The following is a 19,562-nucleotide window of genomic DNA, read 5'->3' as shown; positions in this document are numbered from 1 at the left end:
CCACTCTGATTATGCATAATAGGGAAGTGCAATATTATGACTCCTACATAATATGTAGGTCTGGCAGTGCCCAAAATATTCGAATCCATGTGTACCCTGCTACCTAAAGGTTATAACACACTAAATAGTTGTTCTTTATTCTATATAAAATTGACCTATTTCCAATGGCCGCAGCACACATCAGGACCCATTTTTAATGTCTGTAAACTACATTTTCTTGAAGAATATTGTCAGTGCTAAATAAAAATCAAAAGAAAAGTGGGGGTCGTGTTTGATGCAAGAAAAATAATTTCAAACACAAACTGCAAAATCAGCTAAAAAAAATCAGACCCCAAATTATACTGGTGGTGTATGATCTAAGTTTCCATGAAAATTTTTGTCATGTTGTTATTTCATGATCAAAATGCTATCTACATGTCAAGCATAGATCTGTCATGTGATTTTACCAAAAACATTGCAAAGAAAATAAGGAAAATAGCTCTACGCAGCAAAAAAAACTGAGGACTATTTGTATCTGCCATTATGCGACTACCATTTTTTTTTCACGCCATTTTTAGCTCACCTGTCACAAAGTGACAAGGTGAGCTTTTGTGATCGCGCAGCGTCCGTCGTCCGTCGTCCGTCCGTCAGTCCGTTCGTGCGTGCCTGCGTAAACTTTTGCTTGTGACCACTCTAGAGGTCACATTTTTCATGGGATCTTTATGAAAATTGGTCAGAATGTTCCCCTTGATGATATCTAGGTCAAGTTCGAAACTGGAACACGTGCGGTCAAAAACTAGGTCAGTAGGTCTAAAAATAGTAAAACCTTGTGACCTCTCTAGAGGCCATATATTTCACAAGATCTTCATGAAAATTAGTCAGAATGTTCACCTTGATGATATCTAGGTTAACTTCGAAACTGGGTCACGTGGCATCAAAAACTAGGTCAGTAGGTCAAATAATAGAAAAACCTTGTGACCTCTCTAGAGGCCATATTTTTCATGGGATCTGTATGAAAGTTGGTCTGAATGTTCACCTTGATGATATCTAGGTCAAGTTCGAAACTGGGTCACGTGCGGTCAAAAACTAGGTCAGTAGGTCTAAAAATAGAAAAACCTTGTGACCTCTCTAGAGGCCATACTTGTGAATGGATCTTCATAAAAATTAGTCAGAATGTTCACCTTGATGATATCTAGGTCAAGTTCGAAACTGGGTCACGTGCGGTCAAAAACTAGGTCAGTAGGTCTAAAAATAGAAAAACCTTGTGACCTCTCTAGAGGCCATATATTTCACAAGATCTTCATGAAAATTGGTCAGAATGTTCAACTTGATGATATCTAGGTCAAGTTCGAAACTGGGTCACGTGGCCTCAAAAACTAGGTCAGTAGATCAAATAATAGAAAAACCTTGTGACCTCTCTAGAGGCCATATTTTTCATGGGATCTGTATGAAAGTTGGTCTGAATGTTCACCTTGATGATATCTAGGTCAAGTTTGAAACTGGGTCACGTGCGGTCAAAAACTAGGTCAGTATGTCTAAAAATAGAAAAACCTTGTGACCTCTCTAGAGGCCATACTTGTATATGGATCTTCATAAAAATTAGTCAGAATGTTCACCTTGATGATATCTAGGTCAAGTTCGAAACTGGGTCACGTGCGGTCAAAAACTAGGTCAGTAGGTCTAAAAATAGAAAAACCTTATGACCTCTCTAGAGGCCATATATTTCATGACATCTTCATGAAAATTGGTCAGAATGTTCATCTTGATGATATCTAGGTCAAGTTCGAAACTGGGTCACGTGCCATCAAAAACTAGGTCAGTAGGTCTTGAAATAGAAAAACCTTGTGACCTCCCTAGAGGCCATATTTTTCATGGGATCTGTATGAAAGTTGGTCTGAATGTTCATCTTGATGATATCTAGGTCAATTTCGAAAGTGGGTCACGTGCCATCTAAAACTAGGTCAGTAGGTCAAATAATAGAAAAACCTTGTGACCTCTCTAGAGGCCATATTTTTCATGGGATCTGTATGAAAGTTGGTCTGAATGTTCATCTTGATGATATCTAGGTCAAGTTCGGAACGGGGTCATGTGCGGTCAAAAACTAGGTCAGTAGGTCTAAAAATAGAAAAACCTTGTGACCTCTCTAGAGGCCATACTTGTGAATGGATCTCCATAAAAATTGGTCAGAATGTTCATCTTGATGATATCTAGATCAAGTTTGAAAGTGGGTCATGTGCCTTCAAAAAGTAGGTCAGTAGGTCAAATAATGAAAAAATGTTGTGACCTCTCTAGAGGCCATATTTTTCATGGGATCTGTATGAAAGTTGGTCTGAATGTTTATCTTGATGATATATAGGTCAGATTTGAAACTGGGTCAACTGCGTTCAAAAACTAGGTCAGTAGGTCTTAAAATAGAAAAACGTTATGACCTCTCTAGAGGCCATACCCTTGAATTGATCTTCATGAAAATTGGTCAGAATGTTCAGCTTGATGATATCTAGGTCAAGTTTGAAACTGGGTCACGTGCCATCAAAAACTAGGTCAGTAGGTCAAATAATAAAACTACCTTGTGACCTCTCTAGAGGCCATACTTTTCATGGGATCTGTATGAAAGTTGGTCTGAATGTTCATCTTGATGATATCTAGGTCAGATTTGAAACTGGGTCAACTGCGGTGAAAAACTAGGTCAGTATGTCTAAAATTAGAAAAATCTTTTGACCTCTCTAGAGGCCATATTTTTCAATGGATCTTCATGAAAATTGATCTGAATGTTCACCTTGATGATATCTAGGTCAGTTTCGAAACTGGGTCACGTTGGATCAAAAACTAGGCCAGTAGGTATAAAAATAGAAAAACCTTGTGACCTCTCTAGAAGCCATATTTATCATGAAAATTAGTGAGAATGTTCACCTTGATGATATCTAGGTCAAGTTCAAAACAGGGTCACGTACCTTCGAAAACTAGGTCAATAGGTCAAATAATAGAAAAACCTTGTGACCTCTCTAGAGACCATATTTTTCAATAGATCTTCATGAAAATTGGGCAGAATTTTTATCTTGATAATATCTAGGTCAAGTTCAAAACTGGGTCACATGAGCTCAAAAACTAGGTCACTATTTCAAATAATAGAAAAAACGACGTCATACTCAAAACTGGGTCATGTGGGAACAGGTGAGAGATTCAGGACCATCATGGTCCTCTTGTTCTATTTAGTGTCTGTATGCCTAAAGAATAACCGCGAAACATATTTCTAAAAATAACTGCGGTTTCCGTATTTTTCCGACATTCTCCGTACAAAAGATAATAGATAAGGGTAGATTTCTCGGAAGCACAGATCACTAAAAACACAGCATTAGAGCCACGCATTTGCAAAGTAGGCCCACAACAAAAAGAAGCCGTAACTGAAAAATATTACAGACGGGTTACTTCAAAAATCTAACAAGTACATTTACATTTTATGCAAAATATAGAGGGGTAAGGCGTAGAAAGTGGTGGGGGCGGGGGGGGGGGGGAGGTTGAAGGAGAAAGTAGAACTATCTATCTATTCATACTGCCACGCCCTCTTTCCGGGTGTTACGTGCAGGTGCACGTCTGTGTACCCTCCTGTACATTTCTTCTTTTACATTTCTCGCAAGCAATACTAATGTATTTGTGAAGTGTTGAAAGATCAAGACGACAGTATTATTAAAAAGAAGAGTATAAACAGTAAAAAGAGATAAAAAAAAACAGCATTCTTCACTTTATATCGTGTAAGAACATTTGGTCACTCCCTGTCTGCATGAATTGTTCCAGGGTAGGGACCTGCACAACCTCGGCCGGAAAAGAGTTCCACAGGACAACAGTAGCTGGAAAGAAGAAGAGTTTGTAATAATTACAGGGTGTTATGATCTGCTTGTAAGACAAAGGGGTGCATATGTCTTGTGAAGCAGGTAGGGGGTAAAACATAAGGGGGCATGGGCACTGCAACCAGTCCATTTACAATTTTGTAGAACATTAATAACCTGGCATCAGATCTTCTGTGTTCAAGCGAACGCCACCCCCGTTTAATTAACATTTGGGAGACACTGCTGTATGTGGAGTAATCGTTTGAAACCCATCATGCAGCCCCTGCGTTGAACCATTTCTATTTTGTGGATGCTTTGTTTGGTATATGGACTCAAAACAGAGCTGGAGTATACAAGTCTGGGTCTGACTAGAGTTTTGTAAGCAAACTCTTTTACTTTTGGGTTGTTAGTGGGGATGTTCCTTTTCAGGAAGTTATAAGGGTTACAGTAATTGACATTATTTGGAGGTGACCTGGTTAATTTGTTTGTTCCAGTTAAGGTCTGGGGAGATATTTGGCATCACTTACTGTTTCAAGGATGTTGCCATGGAGTGAGTATTTGGACCTAAATGGGTTTTTTGACCTAGTGCACGTGGTATTAATAACTGTGCATTTTGATGGGTTAAACTCCATGTCCCATTTGCTTTCCCAGACCTGTAACTTGTTAAGGTTTTGTTTAGGAAGAGTTTTTGACGGTGATGTAAACAGCAATGTCGTCACTAGGACGAATATCCTTACTCACAGTTACACTACAACGTAAACCACAATAGCGCAGACATTCATGTACCAAAGTACATTTACATTTTATGCAAAATATAGAGGGGGTTGGGGGAGATTGAAGGAGAAAGTGAATATCCTTAATCGCAGTTACACTACAACCTAAACCACAATAGCGCTGACATTCATAATAAACACACACAACAACCACGCCCAACTAACAGACAAGTAAGATATAACAACACTGTAAAAAAAACAACTGTTCCCGAATATGGATATACGGTACGGGTACGATACGGGGATTAGGAACAACCCTGGGCATGCGTCTGGAAATTTTGAAAGCAAGCGTCTACAATTTTACTTAGCAATTATGTCAAGATTCATAGATAAGACGTTTAAATTACGTGATAAATTCACTTTACCAAAGTCATCTTCACTACAATGGTTTCCAGGTACACCCTTCTATTCTTTGCATCATAAATTATTTTAGAAATCATAAAAGATCCGGATAAACAAATGTTTGGAAGTAGGTTATGAATACTCAAACATGAACATGTCAAAAATATTAAATTAAAATCCCCTTTTTCTCACAGATGTACTGTTTATATGTTAGTAAAATCAAAAGGAAATCGATGCTTAAAATTCGGTAACAGTAACACATACACTGGGACCCCATTATAACGCTGTCGTCGGGGTCCAAGGTTCGAGACCCGCGGATCTAGCGGGGGTTAAATTTATAATGCGGATTGATCGTATCAGCGGTATATGCAATACCACATCCACCGGTAATGAATTAGACTTATTTTGGATGCTGTTTTATGTTAATAAGAAATAAGAATCATATAAACGGGACATTTATTTACCTTAAATGCTACTGAAAAATACATTAAAAGAATTATAACGCTGGGTCATCTTCTCATTTTATTGTGTCAGATTCTAAAAGAAATTTGGAATCGTGTATCCTGGAAGTAAACATACATAACGCTGTGTGAGGAGTGCGCGGCCGTGAGAATTACATATGCAATGCAATTGTACTGGGGGTTTAGGCGTAAAAAAAAAAATTGTTTGTTTCCGGTATCCCGACCTACCCTAAATTTTTGGCCCGACCCTAAATGTTTTTATGGCCTTGGAGAATAATTTTTTCAACTTTTTAACAAAAAGATGCAAAACTGCACTTTTTATGCTTTAAACATAGCCAGTGATGTTAAAAATCAACTTACTGATGCTCTAAAGGCATAACCCCCTTATTTGTAATCATTTTTTGACAAAAAAATAATTTCCGAAAAGTCCCCCTTAATAAAAAAAAATTCCAAAAAAAAAAAAAATTCCGACCTACCTACCCTAATTTTTTTCAGCATGTTACCGGAAACAAAGAATATTTTTTTTTAGGCCTTATGTAACTAAAAGAGAAAAACGCGGACAGTCCTGAAAAAAATTAATTTTGAATACATGAAGAAAATCGATAAATAAGATAGAAAATTGTTAAATCACCGTCGTTAATATACGATATTAAAAAGGAAGAACATTCTAAATATGGCTTTCAGTGCGTCGAATCTTCGTTAATTCCGATGAACTGAGTGATGATTACGAAAAAACGCTGCATTTTTTTACAAAACTGGGCCTGTTGTTTATTTTTTATTCACTCAAATGTTCATGTCATCCACTTAATTGGTGCAAACTTATACGGTTTGATAGTTGACTGACCAATGTTACACACTTGTTATGCAAACAATCTAATTTTGACACGGTACTGATTGCCTAACTGTCACATGTCTACATGTATTCAAACTTTAACAAAGGCGATATGCAAACAAGTAAGCTCAGGGTTTTTTTTTCCTTTATAATAGGGGCTGTTTATAGGCCCCTTCCCCTCAGAAAATTTCTTTAAAATCATGCAGTTTTCCCCAAAAATTGACTTTACATCTGGTTTTTTTATTCCCTTTGCCCAAATACCGAGTTGTTTTTTTCCCCAAATCAGAGGCCTGAGCCCCTTCCCCTCCTGGTTAAAAAAAACCCATGAAGCTAGCAGACAATTATTGATTTTTGTCACAGTTGTCATGGCAAAGGTGTTAAAGTACAGGTACATGTAGTTTTAACGCTGGTTGTGATCAAATTAAATAACATATGCAGACTCGTTTTTTTTTTTTACTCCCAAAAATTCCAGAGCCAAGAACCTACCGCGTTATAACGAATACCGTGGTATATCGAGTAGCGTTATAACGGGTTTCGAGTGTATATTTACAAGAGAACTATGCAAATGTAACGGTATGTGGAACATGCCAAAATCAAGAGTTTACACACAGCCTCTGCATGCACAATCACCAATCACACTAATGACGCATTTAGAAGCTTCCTTGTATTCTAGTCTGACTTCATAAATTACTTTGAAATAATACTACAGAAGAAATGTTTCAGTAACCTGTTCCGGTTACAGTGTTCCAGTAAAAAAGTTACGTCATACATGAATGTTCAAACATGCACAAAACAAAGAAAAAACGTACAGATTTTAAAACAAAGTGTTCTTGATTTTGCAATTCACGTACGCAGAATTGTTTAGGTACCTTGACAAAATAGTCCAACAAATTCGATCCTAGGAAATACTGAGATAATTTTTTCATGTGGGCTAAATGCCCACTCGTGTCAAACACTCGAAGACCAAAATAGTGGAAGCAATTTCTGATCAATGAAATTTCATTGCTGCCAACACTTTACATGCTACAGGTTTAAATGCGGATTATGTCAAGAATTCGCCATAAATTCAAATAAAACTTAATGTATCGAAAGGGGATTCAGTTCCTTGTTGATTTTTATAAAAATTATCAAATAATATCCAAAATTACGAATTTCTGATGATTTAAACCTTTGTATGTACTGTACACAATTAACGTTTACCGTGTCTATATGCCAATATGCGCAAGCGATAAAACAATAATTTTACATGACTTTGTACTGTGATTTATCCGCCATTATTTTGGTCCTTCAAAGTTTTGACTTTTAGATTGTCCCATCACAAATATAAAACAATCTGAATGTGGAATTATTTTGACTACCTTGACAAATAGTCCAGTGGGTTAATCAGCTTTTCTACTAAAAAATAAACAAGTAATGGTAAAAGAATGAAGTTGAAAAGCAAAAAAACATTTAGAGATCATCCTTACAGGGAATATTGAAACTACATACATTGAATTGTATTTAACAAATTGTGATATCATTTTTGCAATCTGTTGAGTTATGAATAAGTCCTTCCGCATCCGCACTTTGGTTAAAGTTTTGATGCACTTTCTCTTTATCTTTGTTATTACTTGATGGATTACCTTCAAACTTAAAAAAGTTGTTCCTCCTCATCCATCCACATCATTATGGCACAAGGGTCATAACTCTGGCACCAATATTTCATGAATTATCCCCCTTTTTCGCATAGAAAGTAGTTGTTCCACATCATCTCCTGCATCAAATGACACAAGGCCCAATACTCTGGTACCAATATTTCATGAATTAACCCCCTTTTTACTTAGAATTTCAGGTTAAAGTTTTGATGCACTTCCACTCTCTCTCAGTACTTCCTAAATGGATTTGATTCAGACTTGAAATAGTTGTTCAACATGATCACTCACATTAAATGACACAAAGGTCATAACTCTTGCGAAATATTTCATGAATTATTTGCCCTTTTTACTTAGAATTTCAGGTTAATGTTTTGCTACACTTTCACTCTATCTCAGTTATTACTAAATGAATTTGATTCAAACTTAAAATAGTTGTTCCTACTTATCACCCACATCAATGATACAAGGTGCATAACTCTGGCACCAATTTTCATGAATTATTATTTTTATTAGAATTTATGGTTAATTTTCATGCATTTTCACTGTACCTCAGTTATTACTAAATGGATTTGACTCAAACTTGAAGTACACAATGTAGTTGTTATACCTCATCACCCACATATCATATGACACAAGTTGCATAACTTTTACACCACTGTTTTATGGATTACGCCCCCTTTTTTTTAAGAATTATACTTATATAGTGTTTTGATACACTTTATCTTTACCTCTCTTATTACTTAATATTTTTAAACAGACTTTAGCTATTGTTCAGTATCTTCATACACCATTGGAGTAATTAAACACTCCAAAGACAGCTCCAATTTCCTCAGATGTGCCCAGTTCCACTATCCAGCATCAGAATAGTCTCTGTGGCAGCTCTTGTTTTTCATTTGACTAAGGTATAAACAGTACATTTGTGTAAAAAGGGATTTTTGAAAAAGAAATTACACTAGATCAGTGCCTGTGGGGACCAGATACTATTAGTGTGTATGTTGAATGATAAATACATGTGAAAGGTTAAAGGCACTGGCCAACTGTGCTCTTGTCTTTACTAATTTTTAAAGTAACAACTGAAGAGCGTTTGTAATGCTTTATTCAAGGTAAACTGTCTTAATTATAAATATCTATATTTAACATGCACAAACAACATAACCTGCGGCACCTGCTATAGCGGTATTGGTAACGACAACGGAAAAGTTCTTTCTTACACGGGCGTCTTTTCTCTTGATTTGGCTTTTAAATTTTTCAGATTGTTTAGAAATGAAAATTCACATCCTGATGTTCATGATATGACCAAACTTCAGTTTTAAAGAAAGATCATTTTTAGCAAAAATCTGGAGGTCAGTGCCTTTAACAGCCAATCGTTAGTCACCATTATCTATACAAGCAACAAAATGGGTTTATCAATTTATGAGCACAATCAAGGGTCTGAAATACTAAAGAAAAGCGTGTTTACTGTTTATTATTTTAATCCTCAGTCCACCCATCCCCGCAAAAAAAAAAACAACACAATTTTCATACAAGCTTCCATTATGCCTCTCTTTCTCTTAATTCCAAGCTTTCTCATTGATCCGAGCCTTTGGAAAATAAACACTTGCAGCTATTTCCTTTTTCTAAATTTTGGCATGTTGTGACAAACCATATCAGAGTTAAACAGGAATAAAAAGAAATAGTATTATTCACATTTAAACTAAAAATTTATACACAACAGAAGATTTTGGCTCAAAATTTACTCACAGTACAACCTCTCCAGAGTGGCCCTCTCTTAAGCAAAATGTCCCTATACTAAAATATACTATCAAATTTACCTCTCCAGAACAACAACCTCTACATAACAGTCAATATTTGTATCTCCCAAAGGGTGTTGCTCTACAGAGGTTGCACTGTATTTAAAATCACTGGGTAATGTCTTCCATTCTTATAGGAAATAGTAATCACTTATTGTAAAAAAAATGTTTGTGAGCACAATTATATATCTGTCCTTGATTAAAAAAAGTCTTAGTTTTTGAGAGCTAGTATAAAATATACGTCTACGGTCCCGCAAGGGGTTTGACGTCAACGGCAGATAGATAAATTATCACAATTTTCGGTTCAACAAGAAAACATCTGACTGTTTCAGAGGGTGACAGTTACCATGTAATTGTTAAAAGTCTGAACTGTTCATTGACAACAACCTTTAGAAATTTTCATGTAAGGTTTAAAGTAAAGTATCAAAATATAGCAAAACCTATTCTAAAACTAAAATTTATTATTGACAAAAGCTGAAATACTAGTAAAAAGGACTCAGAAAAATGAGACAAGGGCTTATGGTAAACAAAGTGCTAATTACAATTAATAATCTAACTTCTCAAGATAACAGAAAGGACTTTTCAATGCTTCATTATACACCCATCTTAAAGACGGAACATATTATGGAATGCACTTCATGGGCGGGCGGGCGCCCGGCAGCGTCCACACACTTTTTTGTCGGAGCATATCTTCTTTATGCATGGAGGGATTTTGATGTAACTTGGCACAAATGTTCACCATCATACATCATAAGACGGAGTGTCATGCACAATAACCAGGTCCCTAGGTCTAAGGTCTAAGTCACACTTAGAGGTCAAAGGTCAAATTATTAAAGAATGACTTTTTCAGGAGCATTCCTTCTTCATGCATGGAGGGGTTTTGATATTACTTGGCACAGTTGTTCACCATCATGAAACGGAATGTCGTGCGCAAGAACCAGGTCCATAGGTCTAAGGTCAAGGTCACACTTATAGGTCAAAGGTTGATACTTTGTCCGGACCATTTCTTCTTCATGCATGGAGGGATTTTGATGTAACTTGGCACAAATGTTCCCCACCATGAGATGGAGTGTTGTGCGCAAGAACCAGGTCCCTAGAATTACTTACCTTTGTTGTTACTTTAAATAGCATATATTTTAACCATTTGACTATAGGGGAATATCGAGACCACTTTTCTGTGTACAACATGCATGTTACACCCAATTTTTAGAAGTATTTTGACCAGTCTTTACCTGGTAAGGATTTTTGTGTAAACTAAAATATATTTTTTTTTAAGATTAACTTCCCTTTGTTATCACGACCATAATCATGTTGTTACATTCTGCAAGTAAATTCTACAATTTTTTCTCACATAGAGACCGCCTCATATCTTCTAAACTGCTGGACTAAAGTCTGAATTCATAAAATAATTTTTAACCTTATCCTGACAAAATGAAGAATGCACAACCCATGTCATTAATTAGGCCCAAGGTGAAGGTCTCATTTAGTGGTCAGAGAGCAGACCTTACTTGCATCAATTTATGTTTATACTCACTGTCTTCCTAAACACTGGAAGGTGACATGCAGAGTGCACAATCCTGGTCACTAAACACAAGATCAATTATACTTAAAGGTCAAAGGTCAAGATCACAACATGAAACATTTATGATATCAAATCAGTATCTGGGCGTTAAGTGATATCTTTAACTTTTACCTTTTTTTATAGTGATGGGCCGACGATCGGCGACAATCGAATAATCGTCGGCGTTGCATTCATGAGCGCGATCGCCGACTTCACTTTTCCCTGACCGATTAATTACTGAGCACCCTAAACGGATAGATTAGTTGTTTCTGCCCTTTTACTTTCTGGTATTTACGGTTCTTTGGGGGCAATTATGCCAAGGGAAACTACTCTATGGAAAAATGGCTGCCTCCAAAGGGTAGAGAACACCAGTTGTTTTCCCATAGACTTCCATTATAACATTATGGCGTGTACGGCCTTCCATATATCGAAACATGTATATCCAATCACATTTTTTTCAAGAACTATCTTAGTTCCACCAAAATATCGGACGAAAAACATATGAATAGTGATACTTTATTTAAGTAATTTTTGTGTGAATGAGATGACCCCCTGTTTACATCGTTGTCATGGCGGGAGAAATTCATTTGATGAAACTTTTTTTCAATACACATAAAATGTAGCAAATTGTGTCAAAATGTATAATGAAATACTGTAAATGCAGTAAAAATATTCCATTTTGAAAAAAATAATCACTTCTATGGTTTGTTTACATGACTGACATGCAATCAGAACGCACAGATGCTACCTTATTCCCAGGTATACACTTACCTCATTCCCAGTAAGTCCCCTGTACTTTTTTGAATTGGTGGTCTCTGACCTATAGTCTGAAAAGAAATTGAGGTCATCTGTGATCACCCAGATTTTGGAAGATATATGGCTTTTACAACATTTAGCCGGGAAAACCATCAACCTAACTCTTGACATTAGTATGGCAGTATGCATACATGCCGTAAGATTTACGCAAGCATATTAGCAAAGGTGTTTTCAATTTTTTTTTTGTGGGATTGAAATCATTCCAGTTGTTAACTAAGATTTAATAAATCGTTAATACTTTTTTACTCCAAATATTTTTAATTTGATAACACAATATCACTGGATAAGTCCCTGGTGAAATTAAGACGAGTACCTGATATGAAGTTTACTATCTTCACAAATATTTTACTTTTATGCTGCTTACTCGTGTTTATAAAGGGATACAATAGGAGTAGGATATTTGATGTCTGTGTGGTTCATTTCTTAAGTAATGACATAAAACATACACTGTGAGGTGAACTTAAATATATGCAACTAGAGTAACCGACTATCCGATTATATCCGATTAATCGGATCGGTTGGCTTGTCCGATTATGCCGATTAATCGGTTGGCAAATCTAACCGATTTGCCCATCACTACTTTTTTACCATTTTTTTAGAACTTACTTATGTATAAATGGGTATTCAGATAATTTGGTACTTCACCCTTACCCATGACTTGAAGGTCATGGTCACACTTAAGAGGGCAAAGATTTTACATTATTTTTCTTGTTTAGTCAAAATTGGTCTGTTACAAAGTTTTGTATGAATGGATGAATATCAAGTACAGTGGCACAAACATTCACAATAACTAGACGATGTGTTGCATGCAAGACCTACTAGTAGACCCCTAGCAAAAAGGTCAATGTCAGTCTGAGACATGATAGACATGATTCTACTTATGGCTATAGTTTGTATAAATGGATTGAATATTTATATAATTTTGCACAAACATTCACCATTATGTTTGAAGATGTGACACGTACATGGTGGACCCAGCTTCCCAGCTTAAAGGGCAAGAAATGCCTGAAATAGTTAATTTTGTATGAAAGTCATTCTCAAACCAGTCATAACGCTGTAAGAATTTTAAAAATCAGACCACTGTTGAAAAAGATATATATGGCAGTTTAAAGTGTTTTTGATGTAATTTACACACTGCATAATTCTTAATTTACCAAATAATATAATAACTAGTTACTAGATTAATTTCATATCTTTCTTGAGTGTAAGATGTAAAACACAGTAATGTCTTTCATTATAGCAGGAAAAAGTAGAGGAATTTTATACAGGATCTAGAAATTTGATAAATCTGCCATTTTGTTTTTTGTTGCCAATGGAAACAAAATTGCTGCCATTTTTATCTAATATTTAAATGATCATAACTTCCTCATTTTTAAGCTGATTCTGAAAATTCTTTCACTTCTTTGAATGATATAACAATTCCTAGCTGACAAAATTAACATATTGAGAACAACGTTGTCTTTCCCATTAAGGGTCAAGATCATTCGCAAGAGGTCAAAGATATTATTATGTCTCCCACACTGCTGTGTGATATTGATTTACTTTTGTCTGTCTGTCTGTGCATCCATCCGTCTGTCACAAATCATTCCGCACTTTAAGTCGAACATTTCTCGTCCAGTCTTCATCAAACTTGAACAAAATTTGTTTGCCAAGAAGGCCTCGGTCAAGTTTGATAACTAGCCAAATCAGCCCAGGCACTTCTGAATTATGGCCCTTGAATTACCAAAAATCACTTAGGTCTTGGGGACATAAAGGACCCATATACTATTAATGTGAATAGTAGTATATTGTTCCTTTATGTCCCCAAGATCTAATCATGTCAGATGAGGTCTTGGTGCATGGTTGAAGCATATACTACTATTCAGATGATTAATTTAGGCAGTTGTGGGAGACATGCGCTTTTCTCAAAAGCAGCTATAGTGTCATTTAAATTTTCTTGTATGTGTATATAGAAGGATATTCAAATATTATAGTCTGAACCTTTACCATTATCAGGATGTAACATTTAATAATTTAGAGATGAAATAAATATTTAGTTTTTAGCTCGACTATTCGAAGAATAGTCTAGCTATTCTACTCACCCTCAATTACCAACTTCACTGGGTCAAGTTCCATAACTCTAACATGTATTTTGAGCAAATTATGCCCCCTTTTGGACTTAGAAAATTCTGGTTAAAGTTTTACATGCAAGTTACCATCTCCAAAACTAATGCAGATATGGAATTGAAACTTCACATGTGTCTTCGGGGTTATAAAACTAGTTGATAGCACCAAGTCCCATAACTGTAACCTTCATTTTGGCCAAATTATGCCCCCTTTTGGACTTAGAAAATTCTGGCTAAAGTTTTGCGTGCAAGTACATACAGCTATTACTAAAGGCATATAGATTTGAAACTTATTTTTTCTTTTTCTAGATCAATTACCTACCTCACTGGGTCAAGTCCCATAACCCTGACATGTATTTTGGGCAAATTATGCCCCCTTTTGGTCTTAGAAAATCCTGGTTAAAGTTTTACATGCAAGTAACTATCTCCAAAACTACTACAGATATTAAATTGAAACTTCACATGTGTCTTCGGGGTTATAAAACTAGTTGATAGCACCAAGTCCCATAACTCTTACATGTATTTTGGGCAAATTATGCCCCCTTTTGGACTTAGAAAATCCTGGTTAAAGTTTTGCGTGCAAGTACATACAGCTATTACCAAAAGGCATATAGCTTTGAAACTTATTTATTCTTTTTCTAGGTCAATTACCAACCTCACTGGGACAAGTTCCATAACTCTTAACATGTATTTTGAGCAAATTATGCCCCCTTTTGGACTTAGAAAATTCTGGTTAAAGTTTTACATGCAAGTTACTATCTTGCTCTTTTGTCAAGGAATGATTATACAACTCACAAATCACTTAGTTAGGACATCCTTGCCCTGTGGACACGTTTCTATTTTCAGTTCAGTTTCTGGATATTATATCTTGATATATCTCTACCACCCTCAATCCATGTAAATAAAAGACTTAAGATTAGTTACTTGTTTCTTAGTATCCCCAGCCAAAAGTAATTGCTTTTTAATGCCAGTTTTCACTGCCCTACCCCATTCAGTTTTTGAATAGGTGCCATCAGTATGACTATTCAGACAAAGTATATGTCTAGCTTATATAAAACAGTATGAATTCAACAAAACAGCATTTTATCTTCGCAACTAATATTGCTTTATTTACCTGCAGGTCACATGAAGAAAGGACTAGACCAGATTCAGTCAGCTTTACGCAATATTGATGCTGTGATCGAAGTTCATGATGCAAGAATTCCATTTTCTGGGCGTAACACACAGCTGAGACATGTTATTCATATCCGTCCGCACATTCTTATTCTCAACAAATGCGATCTTGCAGATTTATCGAAAAAGCAACAAATCTTAGAGAAAATCAAATCAGAGGGAGTAAACAATGTACAGTTTACGTCATGTAATGATCGGTATATAACAAGACATGTAAAGAATGATATCGTTCCTATGTTACTTAAAGACATTGATAGCCGCGGGCGTTTCAGGACGGATATCATGAATCAATATAACATTTTAGTCATAGGAGTTCCAAATGTTGGCAAATCAACACTTTTAAATAAGTTAATGCAAACATACACAACCAAGAAAAAGTGTGCACCAGTGGGTGCTATGCCTGGTGTAACGAGATCTATAATGAACAAGGTCAGGGTGAACTTTGACCCTGAAATGTTTGTCGTTGACACGCCAGGAATCTTGCATCCTCACATACCAAACACTGAGAATGGAATGAGACTAGCACTGTGTGATTGTATCCCAAATCATCTAGTGGGTAAAGATCAGATTGTGGATTACCTTTTGTTCTGGTTGAATAAACATGAGAATTTCTCATATGTTGATCGCTATGAGTTAACTGGGCCAACAGATAATGTGGTAGATTTTATGGTAGCAGCAGCGTTAAAACATAGATTTGTTGTACCATATAATGATGGTTCCAAAAGCACAGAGAAAAAATACAAGGTCAACTTTGACAGAACTGCAAGTTTTATAATCAAAGAATTTCAGCATGGGCATTTTGGAAAAGTAATGTTAGACGATGATTGCTTATAGATTAGACATTATGCTTCTTTATTAAGCAAAGTTTTAACATTTTCAGAAAGAAACCTGCCTCCAGATGAACTTTTTATTCTTTTTAAAAATAAATTTTTAATATAGACACGAGCTCTGCCAAGCAGGGCAATAATTATTCCCGAAGGGATAATATCAGAGGACGGCGTAGGCAAAGTTGAAAGATGTTTTGTTTTTTTGGTGGGAGGTGTGCAGGTGGTGGTTTTCAGGGGAAGAAAGGTCAAGATACTGAATGAATTATTTTTTTTGGGGGGGTGGGGGCATGGTAGGGGGGTTATATATTCCAAGTTTCAAGTCAATACTGTTAATATTTTAATGCCCCCGGCATCTACTGATGAGGGAGGCATATAGTGATTGTCCTGTTCGTCTGTCCGTACGAGGTTAACCAAATGGGACTGTTTCGTCTAGCATCAATACCCCTAACTAGAATGACTTGATACTAATACAGATGTAACTTGTGACCATTCCTCATCTTCAGACATCACCTGACCTCAGTTTGACCTTGAACTTGACCTCGTTTTGGACTTGGTTTGCTTTGTATCGACAAGGATGCCACAAGGGGCATCAAGCGTTTATTGAACGCAGCTACTTGTTTGTTATGGTCTTGACGATAAATATGATGGGCGTATTTGACCTTGACCTTTGACCTACCACCCTGGTTCATACTGTACACTGTACACATCGTCTCGTCACCATCTACCTACATCCCAAGTTTGAAGTCAATACCTTGAATGGTTAATAAGTTATGCTTCAAACACTAAATATGACGAACAGATTTGACATTTGAGCTCAAGTTGTGACATTGACCTTAAACCTACAGACCAGGTTCATGTTCTCTTACATTACCTCATCACTTCCCACCTACATGGCAAGTTTGAAGTCAATACCTTGAATGATTAATAAGTTATGCTCTGGACAAAAATATGATGAAACTTTGAGCTCAGTTTGTGACCTTTACCTTTTTCCTGCAGAGCTGGTTTTGCACATCGTCCATCCCCATCTACCTGTATGCCAAGTTTAAAGTCTTTCATGGTTATGAAGTTATGCTCCGGACACAAATTTTGATGGACAGACGCACACTCCATCACATATTATAATGCAAACTGGCATATAAAAATGATAAAACAGTATTGTTTAAGTAGATATTTTAATGTGTATCATAAAGTAAAGCTAAATGTCTTCTATTTTGCTTCAAATTTCAGTGGCATGACTAACATTTTTGTATGTTTTCTACATGTATTTTATTGGGTTTCATGCTTACAGAGTGTTTTATAGAAAAAAAGATCCTGAAATGCTTAAAATCACTTTATATTTTCTTTTTATTGCAGTAACTAACTAATGAAATCATTTTTCTATATTTTGAAAAATTTGACAAATCTGAAGGCATGCAGCTTTAAGTTGACTGTGTCATATAATTACATGTAGAGTACTAATTGAATGGAGGTATATTCATAAGTGTACATATTTCCGCATTATTCAAAGGTAAAATGTACCCCTAAGTACCTATGTGTTGGGGTCTTTTTCATGTGTAACTCTGGTAGGAATTTGATATCTGCAACTAATCTAGTGAATAATTTAACTTGTTCTTAAAATGTTCAAGAGAATGAAAAACATTGTAAAAGAAAATGCAGTGTGAATCTTTTTATATAATTTCATATACTTATAATTTTGTTTATTTCAAGTTCTTCTATAAAATGTTTGCTTAAAAATGTCAAAAACTGTTGTAATCAGTTTAATCACTAGAGTCTAATTGCCATACTTAATGAAGAAAAAAAACATTGTGGTTATTATTTTGGCTTACAAGTGTGATTTTGTCAACTTTATGAAAAATAAAAAAAACAACCTTGATTCTTTTATTTGTAGTTATTTGTTTTACCTTGACGTAGGACAGGCAGTATCTAATATTGGTAAAGCCGACTTTGGGACAAAACTTACTGGTAACCAGCTAAACTTTGTGCAGTTTTTAGGTCGACTATACGAAGTATATGGAGAGCTATCCTACTCACCCCGGCGTCGGCATTTTTCCGCATCCCCACCTTGGTTTATAATGTTTTTTTGTACTTTCTCTTTTTAGCTCACCTGTCACATAGTGACAGGGTGAGCTTTTGTGATCACGCAGCGTCCGTCGTCCGTCCGTCCGTAAACTTTTGCTTGTGACCACTCTAGAGGTCACATTTTTCGTGGGATCTTTATGAAAGTTGGTCAGAATGTTCATCTTGATGATATCTAGGTCAAGTTCGAAACTGGGTCACGTGCCATCAAAAACTAGGTCAGTAGGTCTAAAATAGAAAAACCTTGTGACCTCTCTAGAGGCCATATATTTCATACGATCTTCATGAAAATTGGTGTTCGCCTTGATGATATCTAGGTCAAGTTCGAAACTGGGTCACGTGCCTTCGAAAACTAGGTCAGTAGGTCTAAAAATAGAAAAACCTTGTGACCTCTCTAGAGGCCATATATTTCACAAGATCTTCATGAAAATTGGTCAGAACATTCACCTTGATGATATCTAGGTCAATGTCGAAACTGGGTCACGTGCCTTCAAAATCTAGGTCAGTAGGTCAAATAATAGAAAAACCTTGTGACCTCTCTAAAGGCCATATTTTTCATGGGATCTGTATGAAAATTGGTCTAAATGTTCATCTTGATGATATCTAGGTCAAGTGCGAAACTGGGTCACGTGCCATCAAAAAGTAGGTCAGTAGGTCTAAAAATAGAAAAACCTTGTGACCTCTCTAGAGGCCATATATTTCATGAGATCTTCATGAAAATTGGTCAGAATGTTCACCTTGATGATATCTAGATCAAGTTCGAAAGTGGGTCACATGCCATCAAAAACTAGGTCAGTAGGTCAAATAACAGAAAAACCTTGTGACCTCTCTAGAGGCCATATTTTTCATGGGATCTGTATGAAAGTTGGTCTGAATGTTCATCTTGATGATATCTAGGTCAAGTTCGAAAGTGGGTCACGTGCCATCAAAAAGTAGGTCAGTAGGTCAAATAATGAAAAAACGTTGTGACCTCTCTAGAGGCCATAGTTTTCATGGGATCTGTATGAAAGTTGGTCTGAATGTTTATCTTGATGATATATAGGTCAAGTTTGAAACTGGGTCAACTACGATCAAAAACTAGGTCAGTAGGTCTTGAAATAGAAAAACCTTGTGACCTCTCTAGAGGCCATACCCTTGAATGGATCTTCATGAAAATTGGTTAGAATTTTTATCTTGATAATATCTAGGTCAAGTTCAAAACTGGGTCACATGAGCTCAAAAACTAGGTCACTATGTCAAATAATAGAAAAAACGACGTCATACTCAAAACTGGGTCATGTGGGAAGAGGTGAGCGATTCAGGACCATCATGGTCCTCTTGTTTTCTCATTATCTCTGTAATTATTTGATGGATTTGCTTTCAACTTAAA

At 36.1% G+C, this 19,562-nt stretch overlaps 1 protein-coding gene across 1 annotated transcript; it reads left to right on the top strand.

Moving 5' to 3' along the window:
• The first annotated feature begins 4,775 nt into the window (after positions 1-4,775).
• Positions 4,776-17,990, top strand: LOC123543322 (mitochondrial GTPase 1-like). The gene is made up of 2 exons (XM_045329399.2): positions 4,776-4,971; positions 15,238-17,990. Exons 1-2 carry the CDS (start codon positions 4,791-4,793, stop codon positions 16,122-16,124), a joined length of 1,068 nt encoding a protein of 355 aa, XP_045185334.2. The 5' UTR covers positions 4,776-4,790; the 3' UTR covers positions 16,125-17,990.
• Positions 17,991-19,562: the final 1,572 nt, after the last annotated feature.

Source organism: Mercenaria mercenaria, chromosome 11 (genome assembly GCF_021730395.1).
Source record: "Mercenaria mercenaria strain notata chromosome 11, MADL_Memer_1, whole genome shotgun sequence".
Taxonomy (NCBI): domain Eukaryota; kingdom Metazoa; phylum Mollusca; class Bivalvia; order Venerida; family Veneridae; genus Mercenaria; species Mercenaria mercenaria.
This window is presented reverse-complemented; position numbering and strand designations above follow the sequence as displayed.